The following is a 26,406-nucleotide window of genomic DNA, read 5'->3' on the forward strand; positions in this document are numbered from 1 at the left end:
TAGCTGCAACTACAGGCACATGTCACATGCCTTTCTAACTAACTTCTTTCAACATTTGTGGCACATGACAGCTTTGTCATTTTCTCTAAGAATTACAAATGAGAAAGTCTTTCTTTCTTGCCATAAATGGACATTTAAGAGTTAATGACTAACACTGGGGAAAAAAACTAGGAAATAGCTTTTGCAATCTACCACAACAAAGAAACCCAGCTTTCACTGCCTTTTGGTCATTTCACTGTCTTCTGTGCCTAGACCCCTTAGCTTGGACATCTCCTCATCCCATTCCTACCTTAAGAATAAATCTTTCTATCAAGAAGTAACAAAGTAGCTCAGAAATTATAAACATAGCAGAAACACTCTCGAACCCATTCACACCAGACAAGCACAGAGCAAGTGTGAGGACGAACTTGCTCCCTCAGACCAGACCAGAACATACCAGAAAATAGATGGTTTGCAGAAATGGTCCAACTCTCTCCTATAACTGTAGGCACAGTCTATGTGAGTCTCAAGAGCATTGCAGTTGTAATTGTTCCCAGATCTAGTCAGCAGCATTTCAGCATTTTGGTATGCTACAATTGCCGTTTCCCCCAAATCATCTGTATGTGCTGCCCATCAGGGTGCACATCTGTTCTGGAAGCCACCCTGGAAAACTAGAGTTGCCAACAATAGCAACTGTAAGGGGGTTGGGGGTGGGGCAGAAGACAGAGTTCCTTGATTGTGTGATAAGGTGTGTTCAGAGGAATAAGGAAGAGATTCTTTCAAACATGCAGACTCATGGAGTCCTAAAGACATCTTCCCTCCATTTCATTTACTCACTCATTATGTTCTGTCCTGACAAATTGATGTGTTTGCCTGGGCAGATGTTCAACGTGTGACTGGAGGAGGATAGAGAACCAGAGGGGCACACAGACCTTGCTCCTGTGCACAGGAAGCCACCCATGCTTTAGTGACTGTTCCTGGGCAAGCCTTCAGGTTCCTTAGGTAGCCAGATCTAATCCTGGGCCCTGGAGGAAAAACGACCCCCATGCTGTATACAGCCAGCAGGTGACTCCTTGTTGCTAATATTAAAGAATGTAATGAAAATGTGTGTCTAAACACTGGTACTCTCTGAAGTGGAAACTCTGAAGACTCCTTTTTATAAATCAGCATGCAGGTAAATAGTCAGCAATTAACAGCCCATCTCTGTAGCATGTCTTAAAGAATCCTAAAGAGAGAGAATACTACTTTTCCCAGCTTCCCAAATACTGCTCCTTGGGGGGCTGTACGAATTGCACGTTGTTTATTGTGGTAACTGTATTTGGAGCAAACTGACATTGTGGTTTCCACAGAACACTTTGATGATAGACCAGTATCGGACATCAAGTGTTTTCTAACTGCTGATAGCTGTTCCGGCAGCAGGTAGAGAAATCATCATAGCTCTGAGCTGTTTCTCTGAAACATCACAACACTTGTTATATGTAGTCAAAGAAAGAGCTATATTTGTGGGTAGAATTAATGCCAGAGAAATATACACCCAGCCCTCTCTGGTATTTGAAGACAAAAGCAGTGGTGTGCATGGAGCCCTCGGTGGTGGTCAAAGGCAGTGGAGACTTTGGTGTTTAATGTTAGAAAAGAAGAAGAGTGGGCCCCATTCTATAGCCTGGCACTGTAGCTCTGGGTGGCTTGGTCAGATGAGGCGGGTATGGGGTGGTAATAATCTCTGTATCCACTAGAGCCTCTGGAAAAAGCTATTGCATTGACAAAAGCTATAGATGTACTGTGAGAAGAGTCAGTGGGATGTGAGAACAAGCTCCACTCTGATGGGGCTTCACATATGTACACTATGCTAAACTTCACTCTGGCAAATGGCATTCTGATGAGATCCCAGCGTGATGGGGAAGGCCTAGAACCCCACTGTCACTCTTTCCTGCCAGCCTAACAAGGCTTGTCTCTTTCCATTCCTCAGGAACACTCCATCCCCAGTGTCTCTCAACAACGTCTCCCCCATCAACGCAATGGGGAACTGTAACAATGGCCCAGTCACCATTCCCCAGCGCATTCACCACATGGCTGCCAGCCACGTCAACATCACTAGCAATGTGTTACGGGGCTATGAACACTGGGATATGGCCGACAAACTGACAAGAGAAAACAAAGGTATGCTCATCTCTTCTACCCATATAGCTCACAGACCGTGATGGAGTTAACTTCACTTTGAAGGACTTGAGTTATACTTGGTGGCCTTATATGTTTCTGTCTCTCTGATTTCCAGGACTTAGATAAGGGGAGATGGAGTTCGCTCAGGGCTGACACAGTGACCTATTATTCCTGAGAGCGTAAAAAAGCCCTGAAATTTTGTCCTCCTTTAAAGCTTAAACTAATTTGAACTGTGATGGGTTTTGAATTTCACTCACTGGCAAAGATCAACACAGAGAAACAGAGGCAAAGACAAAAATAATGATTTACAAATTAATTGTGATCCTGTTGGCTCCTGTTATTATTATTATTTTTTTGAGAAGTGAGGTTGAACTAAGGCCTTCAACCTTCAATATAATTATTAGCTCCAGTTGAGTACACGATAACGCAGCTTGCATTTGGAAGCAAGGGCCAAAGTTCAGCTAGTACTTTTCACACACCAATGGCTGGGATGAAGAATCAGGGTGCTGTTCATGACGACACTTGAACTTTGCTACAAAACAAATGCAAAGAGGACCCTGCTTTACCAGAGTGAATCCGTGGTCTTTGGTGACTCATGCTGACATCTGTGACCTTAGCTGTCATTGAGGATCACAACAAAGCCTCACTACCCTAATGAAGGTGGGAAGTAAAATTAAACTGCACGTTTGTCCCAGCCATTCATTTGACTTGGCTGATTCTGGCCCAGCAGTCACAGACTGCTCCACACCAGTCAAGGTGGGGACAAATGTGGGCTACCCATTACTACTGTATCACTGAGCATGTGGGGAAACCATCTCACTGGAATAGGAAGGATGCAGATTTTGCAACCCAATCATTTAAGTTTGAATCCTACCTGGGTCATGCATTACCTGGGCAACATAGGCAAGTTAATTAAATCTGTGAGCTACTTCCCAGCTTCTGTCTCTATAATGGACATAACAGTGATGATGATGGTGAAACTTCCCAGATGGATGATAGAGATGGGTTGAATTAAATAATAGGTGTAAAGCACCTAGTATAAAATTCTGAGTTCAAGGTGGAAATTCTACAAAGATTTATTATCTTTCCTTACTCCAAAATATTATGTATCTATATAACTCAAAGATTTTGTGGCTCACAAAGCACATTCCATAATTTGAGACCTCACCCCTCAATGCAGCTATAAACTTACACTGACTCCTGGGAATATCTGCATGTATTGGTTCTACAGGTTTGTGCAGCAATTTCTATATGCCAAGAACTGCACTATTGCTTTATCATTTGTTGTCTCATTTGCCCTTATTTCATACATGAGGAAACTGAGGCTCTATGAGATTAAGAAACTCACCCATGTTATCACAGCTCTTGCTTGTTAGAAGCAGGAATCTAGAAGTGTCTGATTCCAGAGTCTCATCTCTTAATCAATAGGCTACACTGCCCATCTAGAGAGCAAGTTTAATGACAGGTCCTCAGAGACCTTTGGTGAGATCCCGAACCAGTTATCTGAGCAATGGATAATTATTAAATTGTCTACTTTTCTATACCTCTGGAAATTCAGAGACAACTGGCCTATACAACCAGACTCATCCAGAGGTTCTAGAATTGCAAGTGAAGATGGACACATCTTAAAATTTACCTAGCATGTCTGCCTCTACTATTTCTCTTATTTTGTATTAGTAACTGGAGGGCAGTTCAATATTTATGGATTTCCTTCATCATTGCATCCATTTTCAAAATCTGTTAAAGTATTTCCTTCTAAATTAACTTCAGAACTTTCCAGGAGCAATGTGGTGGCTGTGCTGATGTTAGGGTGAAATGGTGTTAATCTTGTCATTAGCACAGTGTGTCAAAGAGTTGCTAAATTCCCTGTGTCATTTTGAATGAAAACAACTCCGTCACTCCACCAGCAGAGAGAAAATGTGTCCTGTTAATGCTGTCATTGGGGTTTTCAGTGGACTGGGGAGGACTAGTGTGAAATCTGCTCAAAGCCTTGAGTTTCATACTTTGTAATTTCTGATCTACTTAGCTTTGGGGAGTCTATTCACATCTACCTTGTCGACATAGAAAAGAGAGAACTGAAGAGCTTCCCTTTTAGTTGCAGCTCTGCATCTCACTGGAGACCACCATGTATTTGCATGTTTTTTTACCCAGTGGAGATGGGTGAAGTTGGTTCTCCCAGTGAAATGTCTCCACTCCTGCCTCATACTGCCCACCATGCAGCTGCAGATGGCTTATTGTAAAAGGTTCTGGTGCTGAAACGAGCCAATGGCACTTACGCTACCCTCTGGCCTTTGGTCTAGAAGCTTACCTACCCAGCTGCTTATACTGCTCATTTGGAGCAGTTATTAAAATGGTGTCTAATTAAGAATGCCACAGAGAGCTTTGTACAGAATACCCAGGGAACATCCTGGCTCATATGAGGCTCACATTCATTCAACAATGACTAGGTCCTTAAATATTTTTCTTAATACTGTATTACATAGGAAAATATTTTAGATGCCAGAAATAATTTATTCTTTTATCAGCAGAAATTATTTTATTGCATAGTACAGGTTAAAAAGTATCATATAATCAAATGAGGTTGACACCTAGAGAAGGATCCCATATGTTATATATAACATGAAGAGTAAATGCATTGTAATGCATTGTAAATGCACTGTCTCTCAGACCACAGTGCAATCAAACTAGAACTCAGGATTAAGAAACTCACTCAAAACTGCTCAACTACATGGAAACTGAACAACCTGCTCCTGAATGACTATTGGGTACATAATGAAATGAAGGCAGAAATAAAGATGTTCTTTGAAACCAACGAGAACAAAGACACAACATACCAGAATCTCTGGGACACGTTCAAAGCAGTGTGTAGAGGGAAATTTATAGCACTAAATGCCCACAAGAGAAAGCAGGAAAGATCCAAAATTGACACCCTATCATCACAATTAAAAGAACTAGAAAAGCAAGAGCAAACACATTCAAAAGCTAGCAGAAGGCTAGAAATAACTAAAATCAGAGTAGAACTGAAGGAAATAGAGACACAAAAAACCCTTCAAAAAATTAATGAATCCAGGAGCTGGTTTTTTGAGAAGATCAACAAAATTGATAGACTGCTAGCAAGACTAATAAAGAAGAAAAGAGAGAAGAATCAAATAGATGCAATAAAAAATGGAAAAGGGGATATCACCATGTATCCCACAGAAATACAATCTACCATCAGAGAATACTACAAACACCTCTATGCAAATAAACTAGAAAATCTAGAAGAAATGGATAAATTCCCTGACACATACACCCTCCCAAGACTAAATCAGGAAGAAGTTGAATCTCTGAATAGACCAATAACAGGTTCTGAAATTGTGGCAATAATCAATAGCTTACCAACCAAAAAGAGTCCAGGACCTGATGGATTCACAGCTGAATTCTACCAGAGGTACAAGGAGGAACTGGTACCATTCCTTCTGAAACTATTCCAATCGATAGAAAAAGAGGGAATCCTCCCTAACACATTTTATGAAGCCAGCATCGTCCTGATACCAAAGCCTGGCAGAGACATAACCAAAAAAGAGAATTTCAGACCAATATCCCTGATGAACATTGATGCAAAAATCCTCAATAAAATACTGGCAAACCCAATCCAGCAGCACATCAAAAAGCTTATCCACCATAATCAAGTGGGCTTCATCCCTGGGATGCAAGGCTGGTTCAACATACGCAAATCAATAAATGCAATCCAGCATATAAACAGAACCAAAGACAAAAACCACATGATTATCTCAATAGATACAGAAAAGGCCTTTGACAAAATTCAATAACCTTTCATGCTAAAAACTCTCAATAAATTAGGAATTGATGGGACTTATCTCAAAATAATAACAGCTATCTACAACAAACCCACAGCCAATATCATACTGAATGGGCAAAAACTGGAAGCATTCCCTCTGAAAACTGGCACAAGACAGGGATGCCCTCTCTCACCACTCCTATTCAACATAGTGCTGGAAGTTCTGGCCAGAGCAATCAGGCAGGAGAAGGAAATAAAGGGTATTCAATTAGGAAAAGAGGAAGTCAAACTGTCCCTGATTGCAGATGACATGATTGTATATCTAGCAAACCCCATTGTGTCAGCCCAAAATCTCCTTAAGCTGATTAGCAACTTCAGCAAAGTCTCAGGATACAAAATCAATGTACAAAAATCACAAGCATTCTTGTACACCAATCACAGACAAACAGAGAGCCAAATCATGAGTGAACTCCCATTCACAATTGCTTCAAAGAGAATAAAATACCTAGGAATCCAACTTACAAGGGATGTGAAGGACCTCTTCAAGGAGAACTACAAACCACTGCTCAATGAAATAAAAGAGGATACAAACAAATGGAAGAACATTCATGCTCATGGGTTGGAAGAATCAATATCGTGAAAATGGCCATACTGCCCAAGGTAATTTATAGATTCAATGCCATCCCCATCAAGCTACCAATGACTTTCTTCACAGAATTGGAAAAAACTACTTTAAAGTTCATATGGAACCAAAAAAGAGCCCGCATCGCCAAGTCAATCCTAAGCCAAAAGAACAAAGCTGGAGGCATCATGCTACCTGACTTCAAACTATACTACAAGCCTACAGTAACCAAAACAGCATGGTACTGGTGCCACAACAGAGACATAGATCAATGGAACAGAACAGAGCCCTCAGAAATGATGCCGCATATCTACAACTATCTGATCTTTGACAAACCTGACAAAAACAAGAAATGGGGAAAGGATTCCCTATTTAATAAATGGTGCTGGGAAAACTGGCTAGCCATATGTAGAAAGCTGAAACTGGATCCCTTCCTTACACCTTATACAAAAATTCATTCAAGATGGATTAAAGACTTAAATGTTAGACCTAAAACCATTAAAATCCTACAAGAAAACCTAGGCAATACCATTCAGGACATAGGCGTGGGCAAGGACTTCATGTCTAAAAAACCAAAAGCAATGGCAACAAAAGCCAAAGTTGACAAATGGGATCTAATTAAACTAAAGAGCTTCTGCACAGCAAAAGAAACTACCATCAGAGTGAACAGGCACCCTAGAGAATGGGAGAAAAATTTTGCAACCTACTCATCTGACAAAGGGCTAATATCCAGAATCTACAATGAACTCAAACAAATTTACAAGAAAAAAACAAACAACCCCATCAAAAAGTGGGCAAAGGACATGAACAGACACTTCTCAAAAGAAGACATTTATGCAGCCAAAAAACACATGAAGAAATGCTCATCATCACTGGCCATCAGAGAAATGCAAATCAAAACCACAGTGAGATACCATCTCACACCAGTTAGAATGGCCATCATTAAAAAAGCAGGAAACAACAGGTGCTGGAGAGGATGTGGAGAAAAAGGAACACTTTTACACTGTTGGTGGGACTGTAAACTAGTTCAACCATTGTGGAAGTCAGTGTGGCGATTCCTCAGGGATCTAGAACTAGAAATACCATTTGACCCAGCCATCCCATTACTGGGTATATACCCAAAGGACTATAAATCATGCTGCTATAAAAACACATGCACACGTATGTTTATTGCGGCACTATTCACAATAGCAAAGAGTTGGAACCAACCCAAATGTCCAACAACGATAGACTGGATTAAGAAAATGTGGCACATATGGGGTGGAGCCAAGATGGCCAAAGAGGAACAGCTCCGGTCTACAGCTCCCAGCCCCAGCGACACAAAAGACGGGTGATTTCTGCATTTCTGCTTGAGGTACCGGTTTCATCTCACTAGGGAGTGCCAAACAGTGGGTGCAGGACAGTCGGTGAAGTGCACTGTGCACGAGCCAAAGCAGGGCGGGGCATTGCCTCACTCGGGAAGCGCAAGGGGTCAGGGAGTTCCCTTTCCTAGTCAAAGAAAGGGGTAACGGACGGCACCTGGAATATCGGGTCAGTCCCATCCTAACACTGTGCTTTTCCAACGGGCCTGGAAAACGGCACACTAGGAGATTGTGTCCCGCACCTGGCTCGGAGGGTCCTATGCCCACGGAGTCTCGCTGATTGCTAGCACAGCAGTCTGAGATGAAGCTGCAAGGTGGCAGCCAGGCTGGGAGAGGGGCGCCCGCCATTGCCTAGGCTTGCTTAGGTAAACAAAGCAGCCAGGAAGCTCGAACTGGGTGGAGCCCACCACAGCTCAAGGAGGCCTGCCTGCCTCTGTAGGCTCCACCTCTTGGGGCAGGGCACAGACAAACAAAAACTCAGCAGGAACCTCCACAGACTTAAATGTCCCTGTCTGACTGACAGCTTTGAAGAGAGTAGTGGTTCTCCCAGCATGCAGCTGGAGATCTGAGAAGGGACAGACTGCCTCCTAAAGTGGGTCCCTCACCCCTGAGCAGCCTAACTGGGAGGCACCCCCCCAGTAGGGACAGACTGACACCTCATTCGGCCCGGTACTCCTCTGAGACAAAACTTCCAGAGGAACTATCAGACAGCTGAATTTGTGGTCTCACGAAAATCCGCTGTTCCGCAGCCACTGCTGCTGACACCCAGCCAAACAGGGTCTGGAGTGGACCTCTAATAAACTCCAAAGACCTGCAGCTGAGGGTCCTGTCTCATAGAAGGAAAACTAACAAACAGAAAGGACATCCACACCAAAAACCCATCTGTACATCACCATCATCAAAGACAAAAAGTAGATAAAACCACAAAGATAGGGAAAAAACAGAGCAGAAAAACTGGAAACTCTAAAAAGCAGAGCGCCTCTCCTCCTCCATAGGAATGCAGTTCCTCACCAGCAACGGAACAAAGCTGGATGGAGATGACTTTGATGAGTTGAGAGAAGAAGGCTGCAGACGATCAAACTACTCTGAGCTACGAGAGGAAATTCAAAACAATAGCAAAGAAGTTAAAAACTTTGAAAAAAAATTAGAAGAATGGATAACTAGAATAAGCAATGGAGAGAAGGGCTTAAAGGAGCTGATGGAGCTGAAAGCCAAGTTTCGAGAACTACGTGAAGATTGCAGAAGCCTCAGTAGCAGATGCGATCAACTGGAAGAAAGGGTATTGCTGATGGAAGATGAAATGAATGAAATGAAGAGAGAAGTGAAGTTTAGAGAAAAAAGAATAAAAAGAAATGAACAAAGCCTCCAAGAAATTTGGGACTATGTGAAAAGACCAAACCTACGTCTGATTGGTGTACCTGAAAATGACGGGGAGAATGGAACCAAGCTGGAAAACATTCTGCAAGATATTATCCAGGAGAACTTCCCCAATCTAGCAAGGCAGGCCAACATTCAGATTCAGGAAATACAGAGAACGCCACAAAGATACTCCTCGAGAAGAGCAACTCCAAGACACATAATTGTCAGATTCACCAAAGTTGAAATGAAGGAAAAAATGTTAAGGGCAGCCAGAGAGAAAGGTCGGGTTACCCACAAAGGGAAGCCCATCAGACTAACAGCTGATCTCTCGGCAGAAACTCTACAAGCCAGAAGAGAGTGGAGGCCGATATTCAACATTCTTAAAGAAAAGAATTTTCAACCCAGAATTTCATATCCAGCCAAACTAAGCTTCATAAGTGAAGGAGGAATAAAATACTTTTCAGACAAGCAAACGCTGAGTGATTTTGTCACCACCAGGCCTGCCCTAAAAGAGCTCCTGAAGGAAGCACTAAACATGGAAAGGAACAACCGGTACCAGCCACTGAAAACACATACCAAATTGTAAAGACCATCGAGGCTAGGAAGAAACTGCATCAACTAATGAGCAAAATTACCAACTAACATCATAATGACAGGATCAGATTCACACATAACAATATTAACATTAAATGTAAATGGGCTAAATGCTCCAATTAAAAGACACAGACTGGCAAACTGGATAAGGAGTCAGGACCCATCAGTGTGCTGTATTCAGGAAACCCATCTCACGTGCAGAGACACACATAGACTCAAAATAAAGGGATGGAGGAAGATCTATCAAGCAACTGGAAAACAAAAAAAGGCAGGGGTTGCAATCCTAGTCTCTGATAAAATAGACTTTAAACCAACAAAGATCAAAAGAGACAAAGAAGGCCATTACATAATGGTAAAGGGATCAATTCAACAAGAAGAGCTAACTATCCTAAATATATATGCACCCAACACAGGAGCACCCAGATTCATAAAGCAAGTCCTGAGTGACCTACAAAGGGACTTAAACTACCACACAATAATAATGGGAGATTTTGACACCCCACTGTCAACACTAGACAGATCAATGAGACAGAAAGTTAACAAGGATATCTAGGAATTGAACTCAGCTCTACATAAAGTGGACCTAATAGACATCTACGGAACTCTCCACCCCAAATCAACAGAATATACATTTTTTTCAGCACCACACCACACCTATTCCAAAATTGACCAGATAGTTGGAAGTAAAGCTCTCCTCAGCAAATGTACAAGAACAGAAATTATAACAAACTGTCTCTCAGACCACAGTGCAATCAAACTAGAACTCAGGATTAAGAAACTCACTCAAAACTGCTCAACTACATGGAAACTGAACAACCTGCTCCTGAATGACTATTGGGTACATAATGAAATGAAGGCAGAAATAAAGATGTTCTTTGAAACCAATGACAACAAAGACACAACATACCAGAATCTCTGGGACACGTTCAAAGCAGTGTGTATAGGGAAATTTATAGCAATAAATGCCCACAAGAGAAAGCAGGAAAGATCCAAAATTGACACCCTAACATCACAATTAAAAGAACTAGAAAAGCAAGAGCAAACACATTCAAAAGCTAGCAGAAGGCTAGAAATAACTAAAATCAGAGCAGAACTGAAGGAAATAGAGACACAAAAAACCCTTCAAAAAATTAATGAATCCAGGAGCTGGTTTTTTGAAAAGATCACCAAAATTGATAGACCACTAGCAAGACTAATAAAGAAGAAAAGAGAGAAGAATCAAATAGATGCAATAAAAAATGAAAAAGGGGATATCACCACCGATCCCACAGAAATACAATCTAACATCAGAGAATACTACAAACACCTCTATGCAAATAAACTAGAAAATCTAGAAGAAATGGATAAATTCCCTGACACATACACCCTCCCAAGACTAAATCAGGAAGAAGTTGAATCTCTGAATAGACCAATAACAGGTTCTGAAATTGTGGCAATAATCAATAGCTTACCAACCAAAAAGAGTCCAGGACCTGATGGATTCACAGTTGAATTCTACCAGAGGTACAAGGAGGAACTGGTACCATTCCTTCTGAAACTATTCCAATCGATAGAAAAAGAGGGAATCCTCCCTAACACATTTTATGAAGCCAGCATCGTCCTGATACCAAAGCCTGGCAGAGACATAACCAAAAAAGAGAATTTCAGACCAATATCCTTGATGAACATTGATGCAAAAATCCTCAATAAAATACTGGCAAACCCAATCCAGCAGCACATCAAAAGCTTATCCACCATAATCAAGTGGGCTTCATCCCTGGGATGCAAGGCTGGTTCAACATACGCAAATCAATAAATGCAATCCAGCATATAAACAGAACCAAAGACAAAAACCACATGATTATCTCAATAGATGCGGAAAAGGCCTTTGACAAAATTCAATAACCCTTCATGCTAAAAACTCTCAATAAATTAGGTATTGATGGGACTTATCTCAAAATAATAACAGCTATCTACGACAAACCCACAGCCAATATCATACTGAATGGGCAAAAACTGGAAGCATTCCCTCTGAAAACTGGCACAAGACAGGGATGCCCTCTCTCACCACTCCTATTCAACATAGTGCTGGAAGTTCTGGCCAGAGCAATCAGGCAGGAGAAGGAAATAAAGGGTATTCAATTAGGAAAAGAGGAAGTCAAACTGTCTCTGTTTGCAGATGACATGATTGTATATCTAGCAAACCCCATTGTGTCAGCCCAAAATCTCCTTAAGCTGATTAGCAACTTCAGCAAAGTCTCAGGATACAAAATCAATGTACAAAAATCACAAGCATTCTTGTACACCAATCACAGACAAACAGAGAGCCAAATCATGAGTGAACTCCCACTCACAATTGCTTCAAAGAGAATAAAATACCTAGGAATCCAACTTACAAGGGATGTGAAGGACCTCTTCAAGGAGAACTACAAACCACTGCTCAATGAAATAAAAGAGGATACAAACAAATGGAAGAACATTCATGCTCATGGGTTGGAAGAATCAATATCGTGAAAATGGCCATACTGCCCAAGGTAATTTATAGATTCAATGCCATCCCCATCAAGCTACCAATGACTTTCTTCACAGAATTGGAAAAAACTACTTTAAAGTTCATATGGAACCAAAAAAGAGCCCGCATCGCCAAGTCAATCCTAAGCCAAAAGAACAAAGCTGGAGGCATCACGCTACCTGACTTCAAACTATACTACAAGCCTACAGTAACCAAAACAGCATGGTACTGGTGCCACAACAGAGACATAGATCAATGGAACAGAACAGAGCCCTCAGAAATGATGCCGCATATCTACAACTATCTGATCTTTGACAAACCTGACAAAAACAAGAATTGGGGAAAGGATTCCCTATTTAATAAGTGGTGCTGGGAAAACTGGCTAGTCATATGTAGAAAGCTGAAACTGGATCCCTTCCTTACACCTTATACAAAAATTAATTCAAGATGGATTAAAGACTTAAATGTTAGACCTAAAACCATTAAAATCCTACAAGAAATCCTAGGCAACATCATTCAGGACATAGGTGTGTGCAAGGACTTCATGTCTAACACACCAAAAGCAATGGCAACAAAAGCCAAAATTGACAAATGGGATCTAATTAAACTAAAGAGCTTCTGCACAGCAAAAGAAACTACCATCAGAGTGAACAGGCAACCTAGAGAATGGGAGAAAATTTTTGCAACCTACTCATCTGACAAAGGGCTAATATCCAGAATCTACAATGAACTCAAACAAATTTACAAGAAAAAAACAAACAACCCCATCAAAACGTGGGCAAAGGACATGAACAGACACTTCTCAAAAGAAGACATTTATGCAGCCAAAAAACACATGAAGAAATGCTCATCATCACTGGCCATCAGAGAAATGCAAATCAAAACCACAGTGAGATACCATCTCACACCAGTTAGAATGGCCATCATTAAAAAGTCAGGAAACAACAGGTGCTGGAGAGGATGTGGAGAAATAGGAACACTTTTACACTGTTGGTGGGACTGTAAACTAGTTCAACCATTGTGGAAGTCAGTGTGGTGATTCCTCAGGGATCTAGAACTAGAAATACCATTTGACCCAGCCATCCCCTTACTGGGTATATACCCAAAGGACTATAAATCATGCTGCTATAAAGACACATGCACACGTATGTTTATTGCCGCACTATTCACAATAGCAAAGAGTTGGAACCAACCCAAATATCCAACAACAATAGACTGGATTAAGAAAATGTGGCACATATACACCATGGAATACTATGCAGCCATAAAAAATGATGAGTTCGTGTCCTTTTTAGGGACATGGATGAAACTGGAAAACATCATTCTCAGTAAACTATTGCAAGGACAAAAAACCAAACACCGCATGTTCTCACTCATAGGTGGGAATTGAACAATGAGAACTCATGGACACAGGAAGGGGAACATCACACTCCGGGGACTGTTGTGGGGTGGGGGGAGGGGGGAGGGACAGCATTAGGAGATATACCTAATACTAAATGATGAGTTAATGGGTGCAGGAAATCAACATGGCACATGGATACATATGTAACAAACGTGCACATTGTGCACATGTACCCTAAAACCTAAAACCTAAATTATAATTTAAAAAAAAGAAATTATTTTATTGCATAGTACAGGTTAAAAAGTATCATATAATCAAATGAGGTTGACACCTAGAGAAGGATCCCATATGTTATATATAACATGAAGAGTAAATGCATTGTTTGATGAAATTCCATCTGCTGAGCAATCAAGCACATGTAACCCATGCATGGAAATCACTTTCCAAGAAGGCAGGAGAGCATCCCACGTTAGGGCAGTCTCCAGTCCCATCCCCTCACCCCACCCCCTGACATGGATTCCTTGCTGCCAGCCAGCACATAGCTGAGGCTGCTTCCTTTGCCAGAGAGCTCTCTCATAACCAAGTGCCAGGCAAATGAATTCATACATGAAAAGGGAACACCTAGCTAGTTTTTAGAGATCATATAGTTTTTCCCACATAGTACTTCTATCACCTAAGGCAGACATTCCAAAACTCCAGTCACGCTAGTTAGCAGTGTAGCCTCAGGGCTGCCCCCTTCCCTAAGTGAACCAAGGGGAAATCAGCTGGGCATTCTTACCATTCGTGTCCTAGGTCAGGGACAGGAAAAGTTGTTAAGTGACAGATACTTGCAGGCCATTTTCCATCCCCAATGAAATTGGTAAGAAGACTTACAGAATCAAATTCCTCCTAGATGTTTATTTAGCTGTGGAGGCTGATGGCTATTATTAACGTCCAGATTCATGGGCCTTGTCTAGACCATGCCAAGAAAACTCAGTAAACTCGGTTCATTTAGACAAAAGGAAAAGAGGATATTTTCAATTCAGTAACACATTCAATGACAAACAGCTTGACATTAGATAGACCATGGCTCCCTACAATTTTGTGTAGAAATACCCTTTTCTAAATATAAATGTATAATCTATGAAAACATAAATTTATTATGTACTGCAGAGTTTTTGGAGCTCACTAAAGATTAAAATAATAGGGCTTGATAAACTTGTGGAGTTTTGATCTCCTGGTAGGCACTCTATAAATGTTTGTTGAATGAATGAATGGACAAATGAATCACATTTCCATTGTCCACGTGGTTGTGGTGTTGTGTGAAAGCAGCTTCTCAATGTGGTGCATATTTTCATGATATCATATAAAGGCCTAACTGAGAACTGCTCTGCTTTTCAGAATTCTTTGGTGATCTGGACACGCTGATGGGGCCTCTGACCCAGCACAGCAGCATGACCAATCTTGTCCGCTACGTTCGCCAAGGACTGTGTTGGCTGCGCATCGATGCCCACTTGTTGTAGTGGGTGTTCTCAGATCTCTAGCATCACCACCCATCACTCTACCTCTACCAGCGCACTGATGGTCACTGGTGGAACTCCACTCATTGGGGAAAGTTCCCTTTAGTTATGTTTGTTTTTATGCTTCTTTTGTTATCTGTGAAAAACAGAAGTCATTGTAAGTTGACACTACAACTTAAGGGCAGTGTACGTTTTATTACTTAGTCATTTTTTTTTTTTTAGCATTTGATATGCATTTCTCAGATTCCACCATCTTTTTGTGCTTTATGGAATGACAGTCCCTACAATATTGTTTTAAGCCCACACTACCCAAAACAAAGAATGGGAAGCACTTGTGATAAAGACAGGCTCCTGAGAAATACAAGTGGTCTTACATATACATGAGAACTTAGACACAAGGGACCATCCCCCAAACTATACTCTTATACCCAGAAAAGAATATATTTCAGAATCTATCGTTAAACTTCTGTGTATCCCACAGATTCAATCTTCAGGTGAGAATTTTCATTGTCAAAACCCACTGGTTAGATGTTGTAGCAAAATCATAAAATCAAGAGTATCAAGAAAATGAATGAGCATAGCAATGCTACTCTTAAAAAGATGCTATGCCACACAACCAGAGGACTTTCTTCTTAGCATCCCTTTCCTGATTCCCTATTTTGTTAATTTTAATGATAAGAAGAAAGGGTGACATTTATTTTGACAAGTTTTAGGCATCAGCTGGCATCAGTGTTTTTCAACTCTATTATTTGAAGTGTAAATCCTCACCTGGGGTTCTCTGTGTGCAAAGCTGTCCTTTTGAGGAACAGTTTGGTGGATGCATGCCTCAGTAGCCAAAATGCTACACTCTAGACTTACAACTGGGAGTTAAGAGAGGTCTGGAAAGTGTCCAACAAGGAATTCACACCTCTGCCTCCTTTGCAACAACAACATTTACACAGTTGGTAAGTGGGTCCATAACTGGCAGGATTTTTAAATTGTATTTTGCTCACATCTATGGGAACAAAAGTCAAGTTATCACTACCTAGAAGTAATAATATACAGTTTTCTTCCTAGTGGCTTGAAAATCTGGACTTCCTCAATTATTATTCACATTTTCTCTCTTACAGGGTTTCTGTTTTCTACTTTCTTTTTTCTCTTATCTGTGTTTCCTTTTCCTTTGTTTGGCTCATTAACTTTTGACTGAATTACAATTACTCCTTTTATTAAAGTCCATATTATCATGAATCACTTCCATGAAAATTCCTAAGAAAACTCCAAACTCTCTAAATAGTAGCTAGCTTTTATTTTTTTTAAAATGAGTCATGGGGTAGTGCTTCACCTTGAGATGCTTTGAAAGAACCCTAAACATTGGGAGCCATTCACCTAATTTGGAGCTATTTCTCACTGGTTGTGACTACCCCCTTATGATCCTTTACATTCATTTTATGTCCCTAAACATCACAATGTAAATATCATTTTTGATGTTCCAGCTCACCAGAAGATTCTTACACTTGGGGTAAACACTATCCATGCATTACTTACTGGTAATTACCTGCTGGTATATAATTCCATGTAGCCTTTAATATGCTGGGTTATCAAATTCTGTTCACTGAGTTATGACCAGATAAATAATAGATATGCACATGAAAGATGCAAACGTGTATGATTATTAAAGCAAGCCACGCAGGTCCATGATAGAAACAGCAGGTGATGACTCTGCACTCTCATTGTCAAGGTTAGATATATCCCCAGTTGCAAAACAGCCAGACTTGAGCTGTGCTCTGGTCATCTTTGAGTTTAAGGCCCTTTGTTGTATAAGGCTGTGGAAGTTGTACTCCAATGGCTGAAGCCATGTTGTTAATATGGCTGATGGGAGCATCCCAGCAGCTGAACCCAGTACTTTTTATGCTCCCACTGTGGTTGAGCTTTATGTTTACAGTCTCAGCAACAACACTTATGCATCCACACACACACAAATGAAACCTGAAAGAATCTTTTCTGAGCCTCTTAAAAGAGGAAAATGATAACATTAAAGACTCTGAACACCCAAGGTTGGTGTCACATACAAAAATTAAGCTGATGACTTTGCAGTGACTCAAGTTCTCTGTTTATCATGGTTTACCAGGTAGAGTGCCTGGCTATTACTATATAATGAAGCCCACTGGCTTGACTTGTAAGTTCAACCTAAACCACAATCCTAGACCATCATGGATTTAGGAGTAGATTCTTCTTGAAATCCCACATCCAGAAACTAGACATTAGAATGTTGAGGCAGTTTCCCAGAGAAACAAGCATATTGCCTCAGGGATGAAAGACTTGTAGTTCTAGTTTCAGTGACTTGTTATATCTACTTACATACAACAGGGAGGCAAGAGGATTATCTGTCATCTCTGGTGACTGAGTGTAAAATATGTGCCAAGTCTGCAGCACAGTGACCAAATCTGACAATCGAGCTCGGGATCACCACTTGATTATGTAGTAGACTCATTTATAAAGCAGCTTAGGAACTAATTAAACATGGAGGATGAATTACCTTCCTATCCCTTGAGATAAGACATCTTTCAGTTTCATGATTAAGGATTGTTGCTGTTTTATAGTTACTCTATTCATCACAGTGTAAATGGTGATGCGTGTCGTAGGTGTGCAGCTATTTGAGGGACTAAGGGATGGAGATACTCTGTCAAATGAGTCTCTTCAGTATACCAGTTTGTGGGAGGGATATGAGACATGTGGATGGCAGTGAGAGATCGTGCCTCTAGATCTTGATGGTGGCTTGGTGAGACACACTTAAATAAGCACATGGAGGTTAGAATAGAGGGCAGAGTAAAAGGAAGCTCCATCTGAGCAAGTACACCAAATGATCTCAGCCCTGCAACTTGACCCAGGTAGGGCCACCACTACGCCTTCACTTGTCACCCAAGCTCCAACCACAGAGAGTTTGACAAGTTTGTGTTATGATGTTGGCTTGGCTTTGTATTTTTAATTAACTTTGGATTTTTAGTGGTTTTGTCATATAACTGTCTGAGTTTGGTAGGTAGGATTACTTTGAAAAGGGTTTACTAGTGTGGTCCTCCGGGTAGAATTTAGCTGTAAGCATGTTGTTAGCCAGCCTGTAGACTGTTAATTACTTAATAATCGCATTGGGAAAATACTAGTAGTTTTATATTTGGATGACATAATTGGAAAAGCAGATTAGCTGCTACTACTTTTAAAAGACTTAAGGTCGGGATGCCTTTTTTTCCATGTAAGGAAATGAAAAGATCAAAATCTTCAGGCAATAAGCAAGTTGCAAAATTAGAAACCATTGGCTAAAAATGTGTTTTGTTGAGTTTCCAAATGGATGAATTTTCATTTGGACATTACATCACTAAATTCATTAGATTTTGTCTGCATTGGAAAGATACTCTTCTAGCATATCTTTCCCAAAGATATCTAATTTGGATTCTGTTTTATGCAAATTTGCATCCCGGAGGTTGAAGTTGGAGTTTGAGGTTGGAAAATATTTTTGAAGGCAGAATCAGTTGAGTTGTGAGGGTGAAGCCTCACATACTTCTCAACAGACATGATAAAATTCACCTGCATGAGTTGGCAGGTGGGAGAAGCAAACTGGATCACTGGGTAAGACTACTCAGTAAAGCAATGAACTGCTTGCTTAGAGAAGCATCACTATCCCCATTGAGAAAAATGTGTGGCAAGATGATACAGCTACACAGTATCAAATGAATGGGTCAATTCAGCGCCCCCAAATTTAATTCTGTGGGGAAAAATTATTGAGCCAGTTGTCAGTGTTCTGTTACACGACTGGCAGACTAAATTCTTCATCGTTGTTGTCATTGTTGTTGTTGTTTCTCATTTTCACTCGCACAGCCTTATTCTCATAATTAAAATCTAATTCATTTTCTCTTTAGTGTTCGTAGACTCCAACAACAGAAGTGGCATCTGTGTATTCATAATCAGCATCTACCCTGGCAGGAGACTAATCAGATAGGCCGGTCTCAGATATTAATCTTACCACCTGATATTTTTGGTGAAGGAAAAATTATTAATTCTCTTTCCATCCTCCTCCTCAGAAATATAGAAGCCCTCTTTGCCAAAATCATCACATTTTACTCTGTAATCTACCAGCTAAAAGAAAATTGCATTGTGGGGAGGGCGGAAAGGGGGTGGGGGTGGAGGGTGGGGAAGCCCCACAAAGCCAGATTGCAGTTCTTGCCCCTTTTTGCGTCTGACATGAGATGTTAAAGAATTATTCATAGTGCTCACATTGGGTTAGGGGACACTGAACTGCTTTTTAGATCCATGATCAGTCATCATTCTTCTAAGAGATTGGAGCTTTGCTGTTTCATTAACTGTGCAGTGTAGACTAATGGTGTTTAATAAAAATCATTCAAAATTTCAAACTCTTTTGCCAGTGACCTCAATTTTGTTGGCTCTTTGATTTGTATCAGACTTTGAGGAGGGAAGGGGGAAGTGAAGGAAGCCTACTTCCAGGCCCCTGACAGGATGCTGCAGTGGCAAGCTCAAGCTCGCCTGCCTGCCAGCAGTTGCTGGTGAGCAGCAGCATGCAGACCAGCTGTGGGAAGCCTCCTGAAGAATGCCCCAGCTGATGCTTTCAGCTGGGAATAGTTTGTTCCTATTGGGGAACTCATTGTTCTCCAGTCTCTGCAACGGGAAGCCAGCTGTCATATTCGGAGGGAATTTCAGATGCTTTACCTTTTTGGTTTTGTCCTGCATCACTCACGTGGCTATGAAATAGAAGTGTCTCTGAGAATAGAGCCCAATGTGGTGACAATGGGTAGTCAAATGCACCCCAGATGCTCAAGCCCTCTTGTGGTTCTGCAGTGTTTATGAAATTGGGGGGAAGGAGACCCTGGATAGTAAGCAAAATTGGAGATAATCCAACCAGGCTAAGTTAATGCTGTGTTGCCCAGATCAAGATCTAGCTTCTCATTTGGTCAGCCTAGTGTGCAACCAGTGGTGTGCTGGTAAAATGTTTAACAGCCAGCTCACTGAGAATAGAAAGCACCTGGTTTGCACTGTTTGCCAATTTCCATGGCATAAATACTACCACTTTAGATAATTTTAAGCTACTGACTGTGATGTCACTGAACACATGGTTGGAAAGAGATGCACACAGTTGGTTCTTGCAAGCCTGGGCAAAAATGCTTCAACACACTACTGGATGCAGCCAGTCAGAGGGTTCATATTTAATATATGTGTTCATGTGGACACACACAGACACACACACAAACTCACCCTTACACACACACTTCAATGACTAAAACAATTACATAGTTTTAAGATGTGAATCAATGTGTGAATGTAGAAAGCTTATGATAAGGCCCTAGAGGTATGGGTTGCCCTGGAAGCCTAGGTTTTAAGCAGGAGAATAGCTGAGAAGAATGAAGCCCTCCTGAGCTGAAAGGAGAGATGGATCAATGGAGATGGTTTCATCATCTCCTTCCATATCTCACAGGTAAAATGGGCACTCAGAAAACCCTCATGATTGATTTTTTAAAAAGATAAGTGAGTGTTTTTTTATTTTATTATTATTATCATCATTATTTTGATTTACAAGTGCTATTTGTAACGTTTACATGTAACTGGGATAAAGTATTTATGGGAACTCTATGGAGAATAGCACAATCCAGAATTTACTGTGTTTTTCTTTTATGTGACATGGAAACTCAGTAATTCTCCCATCTTCACATTGTTGTTCATAAGATTTTTTTACTTTAGTTATTAGGGAATCTAAGTTTTTTGTTAACATTTGCTTTTAGTTAAAAGTATCTACTTACTGTTTTAGCTCTTAATTCACACCAGAATATCTCTGTATCAATTACATGACTAATATTCAGAAACAATAATCCAAACCAAAATAATTCTTTTTTCCACCCAGTACGAAGAAAACTAAGCTCAGTAACAAGAAGGCATAAAGTATATAATGAGGCTTTCATTAAATACACACACACACACACACACACACTCACACACACATACACTTTTTAAATTAGGCCTCCACACATAAATCATTTTGAAAGTAGAATAGAAAATCTCAAAGAATTCATTCTCCTGGTCCTGTGCATATTCTGCAGTTAATAAGAGGTTTGTATCTGGAAAGATTGAAGAACTTGTTCTAAAATCTTACTTTTCAAAAAAAACATTTCCATTTTCTGTCTGGGCCTGTATCCATGGTTGAATGTTAGCCCTGGAGGAGATCCATGTCTTACTCGCTCTTTCTGGCCCTTCTGTCTTTTGCCTCTGCAATTCTTTTTGTAGCTGGCACAATAGCAGGGACTGGGGGTCTATCCTTTCATGGTATTGCTACAATATTTGTCCTTACTGGAAAATGGTAACATCCGGGTCTGATTTAATTGGCATTACACTTACACAGGGACTCTGAGCACCCCCCCTCACCACACCAGACAGTGGACCAGTTTTCACAGCTACAAAGAGCTAGAAATGTGTTTAACATCATCCAGTACATCCCCTACTTCAAAACCATCCTCACTAATCAATCATATTCACCCATAAATATTACAAATGAGATTGATTCCATCTCAAGACAATTTGTCAAATACTTAATTTTCTTCCTGGATGATTCTACTTACTGCATATTTTAGAAAGAGAAATGTCTGAGATAAAATCCCTCACATTTACTCAATATTACAAATTACTGTTTCTACTCCTATTCTGAGTAGTGCTTCTGAAGATTGTTTGCTGTGGTGTTGTCTTTGATAAAATGAATGTCAGTAGTGAGCCTTTCAGAGATACCATGCTCAGAAATCCTCTTTGGGATCAGAAGATACCTAAAATTCTCCCCCTTTGCCCACTTGGTTAGATGAGTGACATATTCTTTGGATCCTGCAAAGAAGAGATTGGTTTCTTTTCTTTTCTGGTGGTGGTAGTGGTTGTATCTGTGGCTGTGATGGTTGTTGTTACTTGTCTCTCTCTCTCTGGCTCTGGCTTTTGCTTTCCTGCTAATGTTCTTTCTCTTTCCAAACAAATAGTTAAATTAAATGTGAGCTTCTGAATTGTACTTGTTCATGCTTTTAAAACATAACAGATTAATAAAAATAGATGTGTTCTGATTTAAAACATGCCCCCTGGAAAGGCATGCTATATTATGAAATCGTGATAATATAACTGCATTATTACATGGCAGTATAAATATTAGTCTGTTGAATTCATTTGTCCAATTGTATAACTTTGTGGAGCAGTGTTTTGACCTTTGCTACATATTTTGGAGCAAGTGGAGTGGTTGCAGGCAGATGAGACAGTGTTATATCAGGATTTTTCAATGAACTTTAGTTGGAGGCCTGGCAATTACAAACATCTTCAGATGTTTCTGTAACCATTATAAATATGAAAAAAACCTCTTCAAAAAATTTCCCAGAGTACTTCAGTCAAGACTTTTTAGGTTCATCTTTTTTTTTTTCATTTCTCCTTTTCCTTTTCCATTATTTTTCGATGGGGGTTTGTTATCATTGACTGAAGAAATATTTTGATTGCAATGGTCTCTCTCTCTCTCTCTGTGTCTCTCCTCTATTCTTTCCTCCTTCCCTCTATCCATCACCCCTCATTAAGATATTGAAATCTGGAGTCTTTGATAAATCTGCATTAGACCAGGCTATACGCTAGGAATGAAATCTGGCAAACATCGATGGGTTTTCAAAGAATGCTCCATGTTCACTGGGCCCTTTCACACCCCACAGTGATAAATGAAAAGGATAGAGGTAGTTTTTGCAAAAGGGCACTTTGATAATATCCTCTGAGACCTAATGCAGATTAGCAAATGACTCCACCTATTTTTCCAGTAAGTAAATTGACTGAGACTTGCAAAATACCCCTGAGAGTTGTCAGGGGTGTCTTCTGCCTGGTCTATAGTGTGTGTGTTTGCTTTGTATCTAACAGGCACATTCACGTCTCGTGTACTCATATGAAGTATTTCCTAACATTCCCATTAGCCTGTATATAAGAATCAGAAAGATAATCCCAACATGTTGTAAATGAAGATGTGACTCTATAACCTTTCTCTTCTTCCTGGAATAAAAAAGACATTTTCATGCATATTTTAAACAGAAATTTTGTATATTTAAGTGTCATGGAAAATATTTATTAACTGGGATACAAATGGGAATTTAATTGTCATCATATGCTTTGTGTGTGGGGATGCTTACCAACACCATGTCGCTGGACCATTGTGGCAAGCCATAACTGCACAAAGAGTACACATCGTCAGTGTGTGTGTGTGTGTGTGTGTCCCTGCATGTGCAACATGTCTAGCTTGCTGTCCTTCATGGGATTTTAGCTTTCCCTTCTTGAAAAACATTATTTTACAGTTCCAGGAGGCCCTGGTTACATTACTATATGAAGGCAGTGATTTGAAATGAAAATTCCTTTCCTCTTGGAAGCTTTGGTCATAATATCATGGTTCAGTTAAACGGATTCCACTGGACTTTGTGATGAAAAAGGCTCTGTTAAAATCCAATTGAGTTTCCAAGAGGAAATTGTAGCAGGTCAAGATGCATGAGAGGGAAGATGGAGGCCACCTCGGCTGGAGAACATGAGCTGAGTTGAGCCCTCAGTGTTGAAGTTGACTTGCTCCAAGCTGCAGTCTAAAACCCTGGGGCCCATGCCTGGCCTATGCTCCCTCCCAAGTAAGTAGAGGAGCAGAACCATCAGGAACAGCCTGCCTGGCTCTTAAGAAGAAAACTTGCTGACGTCCTGTCCCCAAAGGAAGACCCTTTCCCCAAAGGCACCCCAGGTGGCCATTAAATTGTGATGATCATTCAGAAAGTGCCCCCTTGGCTTTATGAGAATCCAGTTAGTCTTCTGAACCACCTTTTCTTGGGTGCAGATTTCCAACATTCATGCTCATTGCAGATCCACCAACTGTCACTGTTCTTAAAAAGCATGCTCGTCTTGTCAGAATTTCAGTAAGTTCCAATTTCCTGTACAGACCAGGGTAAACTGTTCTAACATCAATCAATTAATGAAATGTTATCTGATTTTTAAAAGCTGGTTTCATGTGCTTTATGTGTATAAAACTATATCTGCCTGTGTGGCTTTGCATTTCAAATGTGTGGCGCACAAGCGTTTTGTTGGTGCTTTGTTCTCAGTACAGTAACTCGGTGTACAAACATTTTAATGTGGTTTTGTTGTTTTCCAACAAGATGTCTCTGTAAAAATGATATTGGCTGAGCTGGTGCGTTGGTTTCTCTCATAGAGGCATTAACTATACTGCCAATGCATTGAATTATTTAAAAATGCAAAATAAAATTTTTATGAAAATCTCATTTTAGACATGTAGATCATTCTGCTTAGAGATGTTCCAAGCCATAGTACCTTGTTATCAACTCTTCCACATTATAATACATAGCCAGTGCCCCCGCTTACATCAACATCCATAAAACTGACGGCCATAAAGAAAATAACTCTCACAAAGCCAATTCATTTTATAAGAGAGACCCTTGGACCATCATTCAAAGCCCATTTAAGAGAAAATTGTAAAATATTTGGTTATCTGGATTCCTGGTACACAGCACAAAAAGCTTGCAAAGTATAAAGTTATAACTAGAAGATGCTGACAAAAGACTGAGAATTATAAAACTAGACTGAAAACTTAAAAACACAGCTGGCAATGGCCATTTACTGCAGACGGGTATGCAGCCAGTAGCCCTGGGAGGACAGCACAAGCAATAATTTTGGGTCACAATAATGTCTGAAAGTCATCAGGAAAAGGTTAAGTATACTCTTAACTAACACAAAAACTCATGCCATATATTTTAGAACCGTCTCCTTCAAAAAGATTTTCTGGACAGTTAAAGGGTAGGTTTCAGGTATCTAGAAATTTCATTTACATGAAATGTATTCTCTGGCCATGTAAAGTGAGGAATTGCAATGCTAAGACTACACGGCACAAAACACCTGTCAGTAAACGCAACATTAACAGCTTGGCTAGATTTCCTGTGAACAAATGAACTACACACTTGGCTTGACCAGATATTGTGACTCTGCATAATCATAATCATAATCATAGTCCAAGTGTAAGCACGAATATAGCTAAATGTGATTAAAACTGATAGTTGTAATACCGCCACTGTGAATTCCAAATCCTTTCCAAAATGGAAAGGCCACAATATCTGTAAATATGAACATTTTTATTGTGAGATGATGGGGAAATATTTGAGCTGAGTAAATAGAGCTAAATGGATTATAAATGTGTTCTCAAGCAACCAAGTTTTTTTCTGCTTCTCTCAAAACAAACAGATACCATAAATGATGACCATGCGTGGGTAAAAGTATACACACATGCAGAGAAGAACTTAGAGGAAATATACAGAATGACATTTTAAAAAATTAGGAGTGCTGGCATTATGCTAATTGATTAGTTTTTGTGACATTTACAACCAGTAAGGCACTACTGGCCAGGCACTGTTTTAGTACTTTCTTATATATTAATGCATGTAATTATTTTAAAAGCCCTATGAGATAGGTACTAGTATATCTCTGTTGTATAGATGACAACATGGAGACACAAAGAGGTCTTCAGGAAAGCAACTTTCCTGAAGTCACACAGCCAGGTGTGTGACCCCAGTGTGGCCCCAAAGGCTTTAATCTTAACCACTATCCTCTACTACTTGTTGTTATTATTAATAATGCTACTGATTCTATAACATATATTATTTTCATTTTAGTAAAGAAGGACCACAGGCCCTCAGGAAGTGATTTCTTCTCAGTCTTTCCAGAGGTCTCTAAAGGAAAGGCATTGGGCCAATCTTCCAGAAACACCTTTTCCTGTGAAGACAGACCAGGGCACAGGAGGAGTCAGCAACTCAGAAAAAGTTTGGTGAGGTGGGGCCCCTTAGTCTTGGAAGTAACAAATAGAAGAAGAGATGGCACCACCTTCCTGGCTGTCACTCTGGCTGAGATAAAGATCAGGCGTTGGATTGGCAGAGCTATTTATTTATTTATTTATTTGAGACAGGGTCTCATTCTGTTGCCCAGACTGGAGTGCAGTGGCACAATAACAGCTCACTGCAACCTCCACCTCCCGGGATCAAATGATCTTCCTGTCAGAGGTGTTTGAACCAGAGTAGCTCTATCTTGAATAGGGGCTAGGTGAAATAAGGCTGAGACCTACTAGGTTGCATTCCCAGGAGGTTAAGGCATTCTTAGTCACAGGATGAGATAGCAGTTCAGCAAAAGATACAAATCACAAAGACCTTGCTGATAA

The 26,406-nt window shown here is 40.3% G+C and overlaps 1 protein-coding gene across 3 annotated transcripts in view; it reads left to right on the plus strand.

The window, feature by feature from the left end:
• AFF2 (AF4/FMR2 family member 2) overlaps positions 1 to 24,466 on the plus strand; it is a 518,465-nt gene extending 493,999 nt beyond the window's left edge. For 2 of the 3 annotated variants that reach the window (XM_003271824.3, XM_012498708.2), the window contains 2 exons: positions 1,946 to 2,136; positions 15,067 to 24,466. In XM_003271824.3, the coding sequence (XP_003271872.1) occupies positions 1,946 to 2,136; positions 15,067 to 15,188 (313 nt within the window). In that variant the 3' untranslated portion in view covers positions 15,189 to 24,466. The remainder of the gene's footprint in view (positions 1 to 1,945; positions 2,137 to 15,066) is intronic. The other variant, XM_003271823.3, reaches the window with a different exon arrangement.
• The last annotated feature ends 1,940 nt before the right edge of the window (positions 24,467 to 26,406 follow it).

This window comes from Nomascus leucogenys, chromosome X, assembly GCF_006542625.1.
Source record: "Nomascus leucogenys isolate Asia chromosome X, Asia_NLE_v1, whole genome shotgun sequence".
Taxonomy (NCBI): Eukaryota; Metazoa; Chordata; class Mammalia; order Primates; family Hylobatidae; genus Nomascus; species Nomascus leucogenys.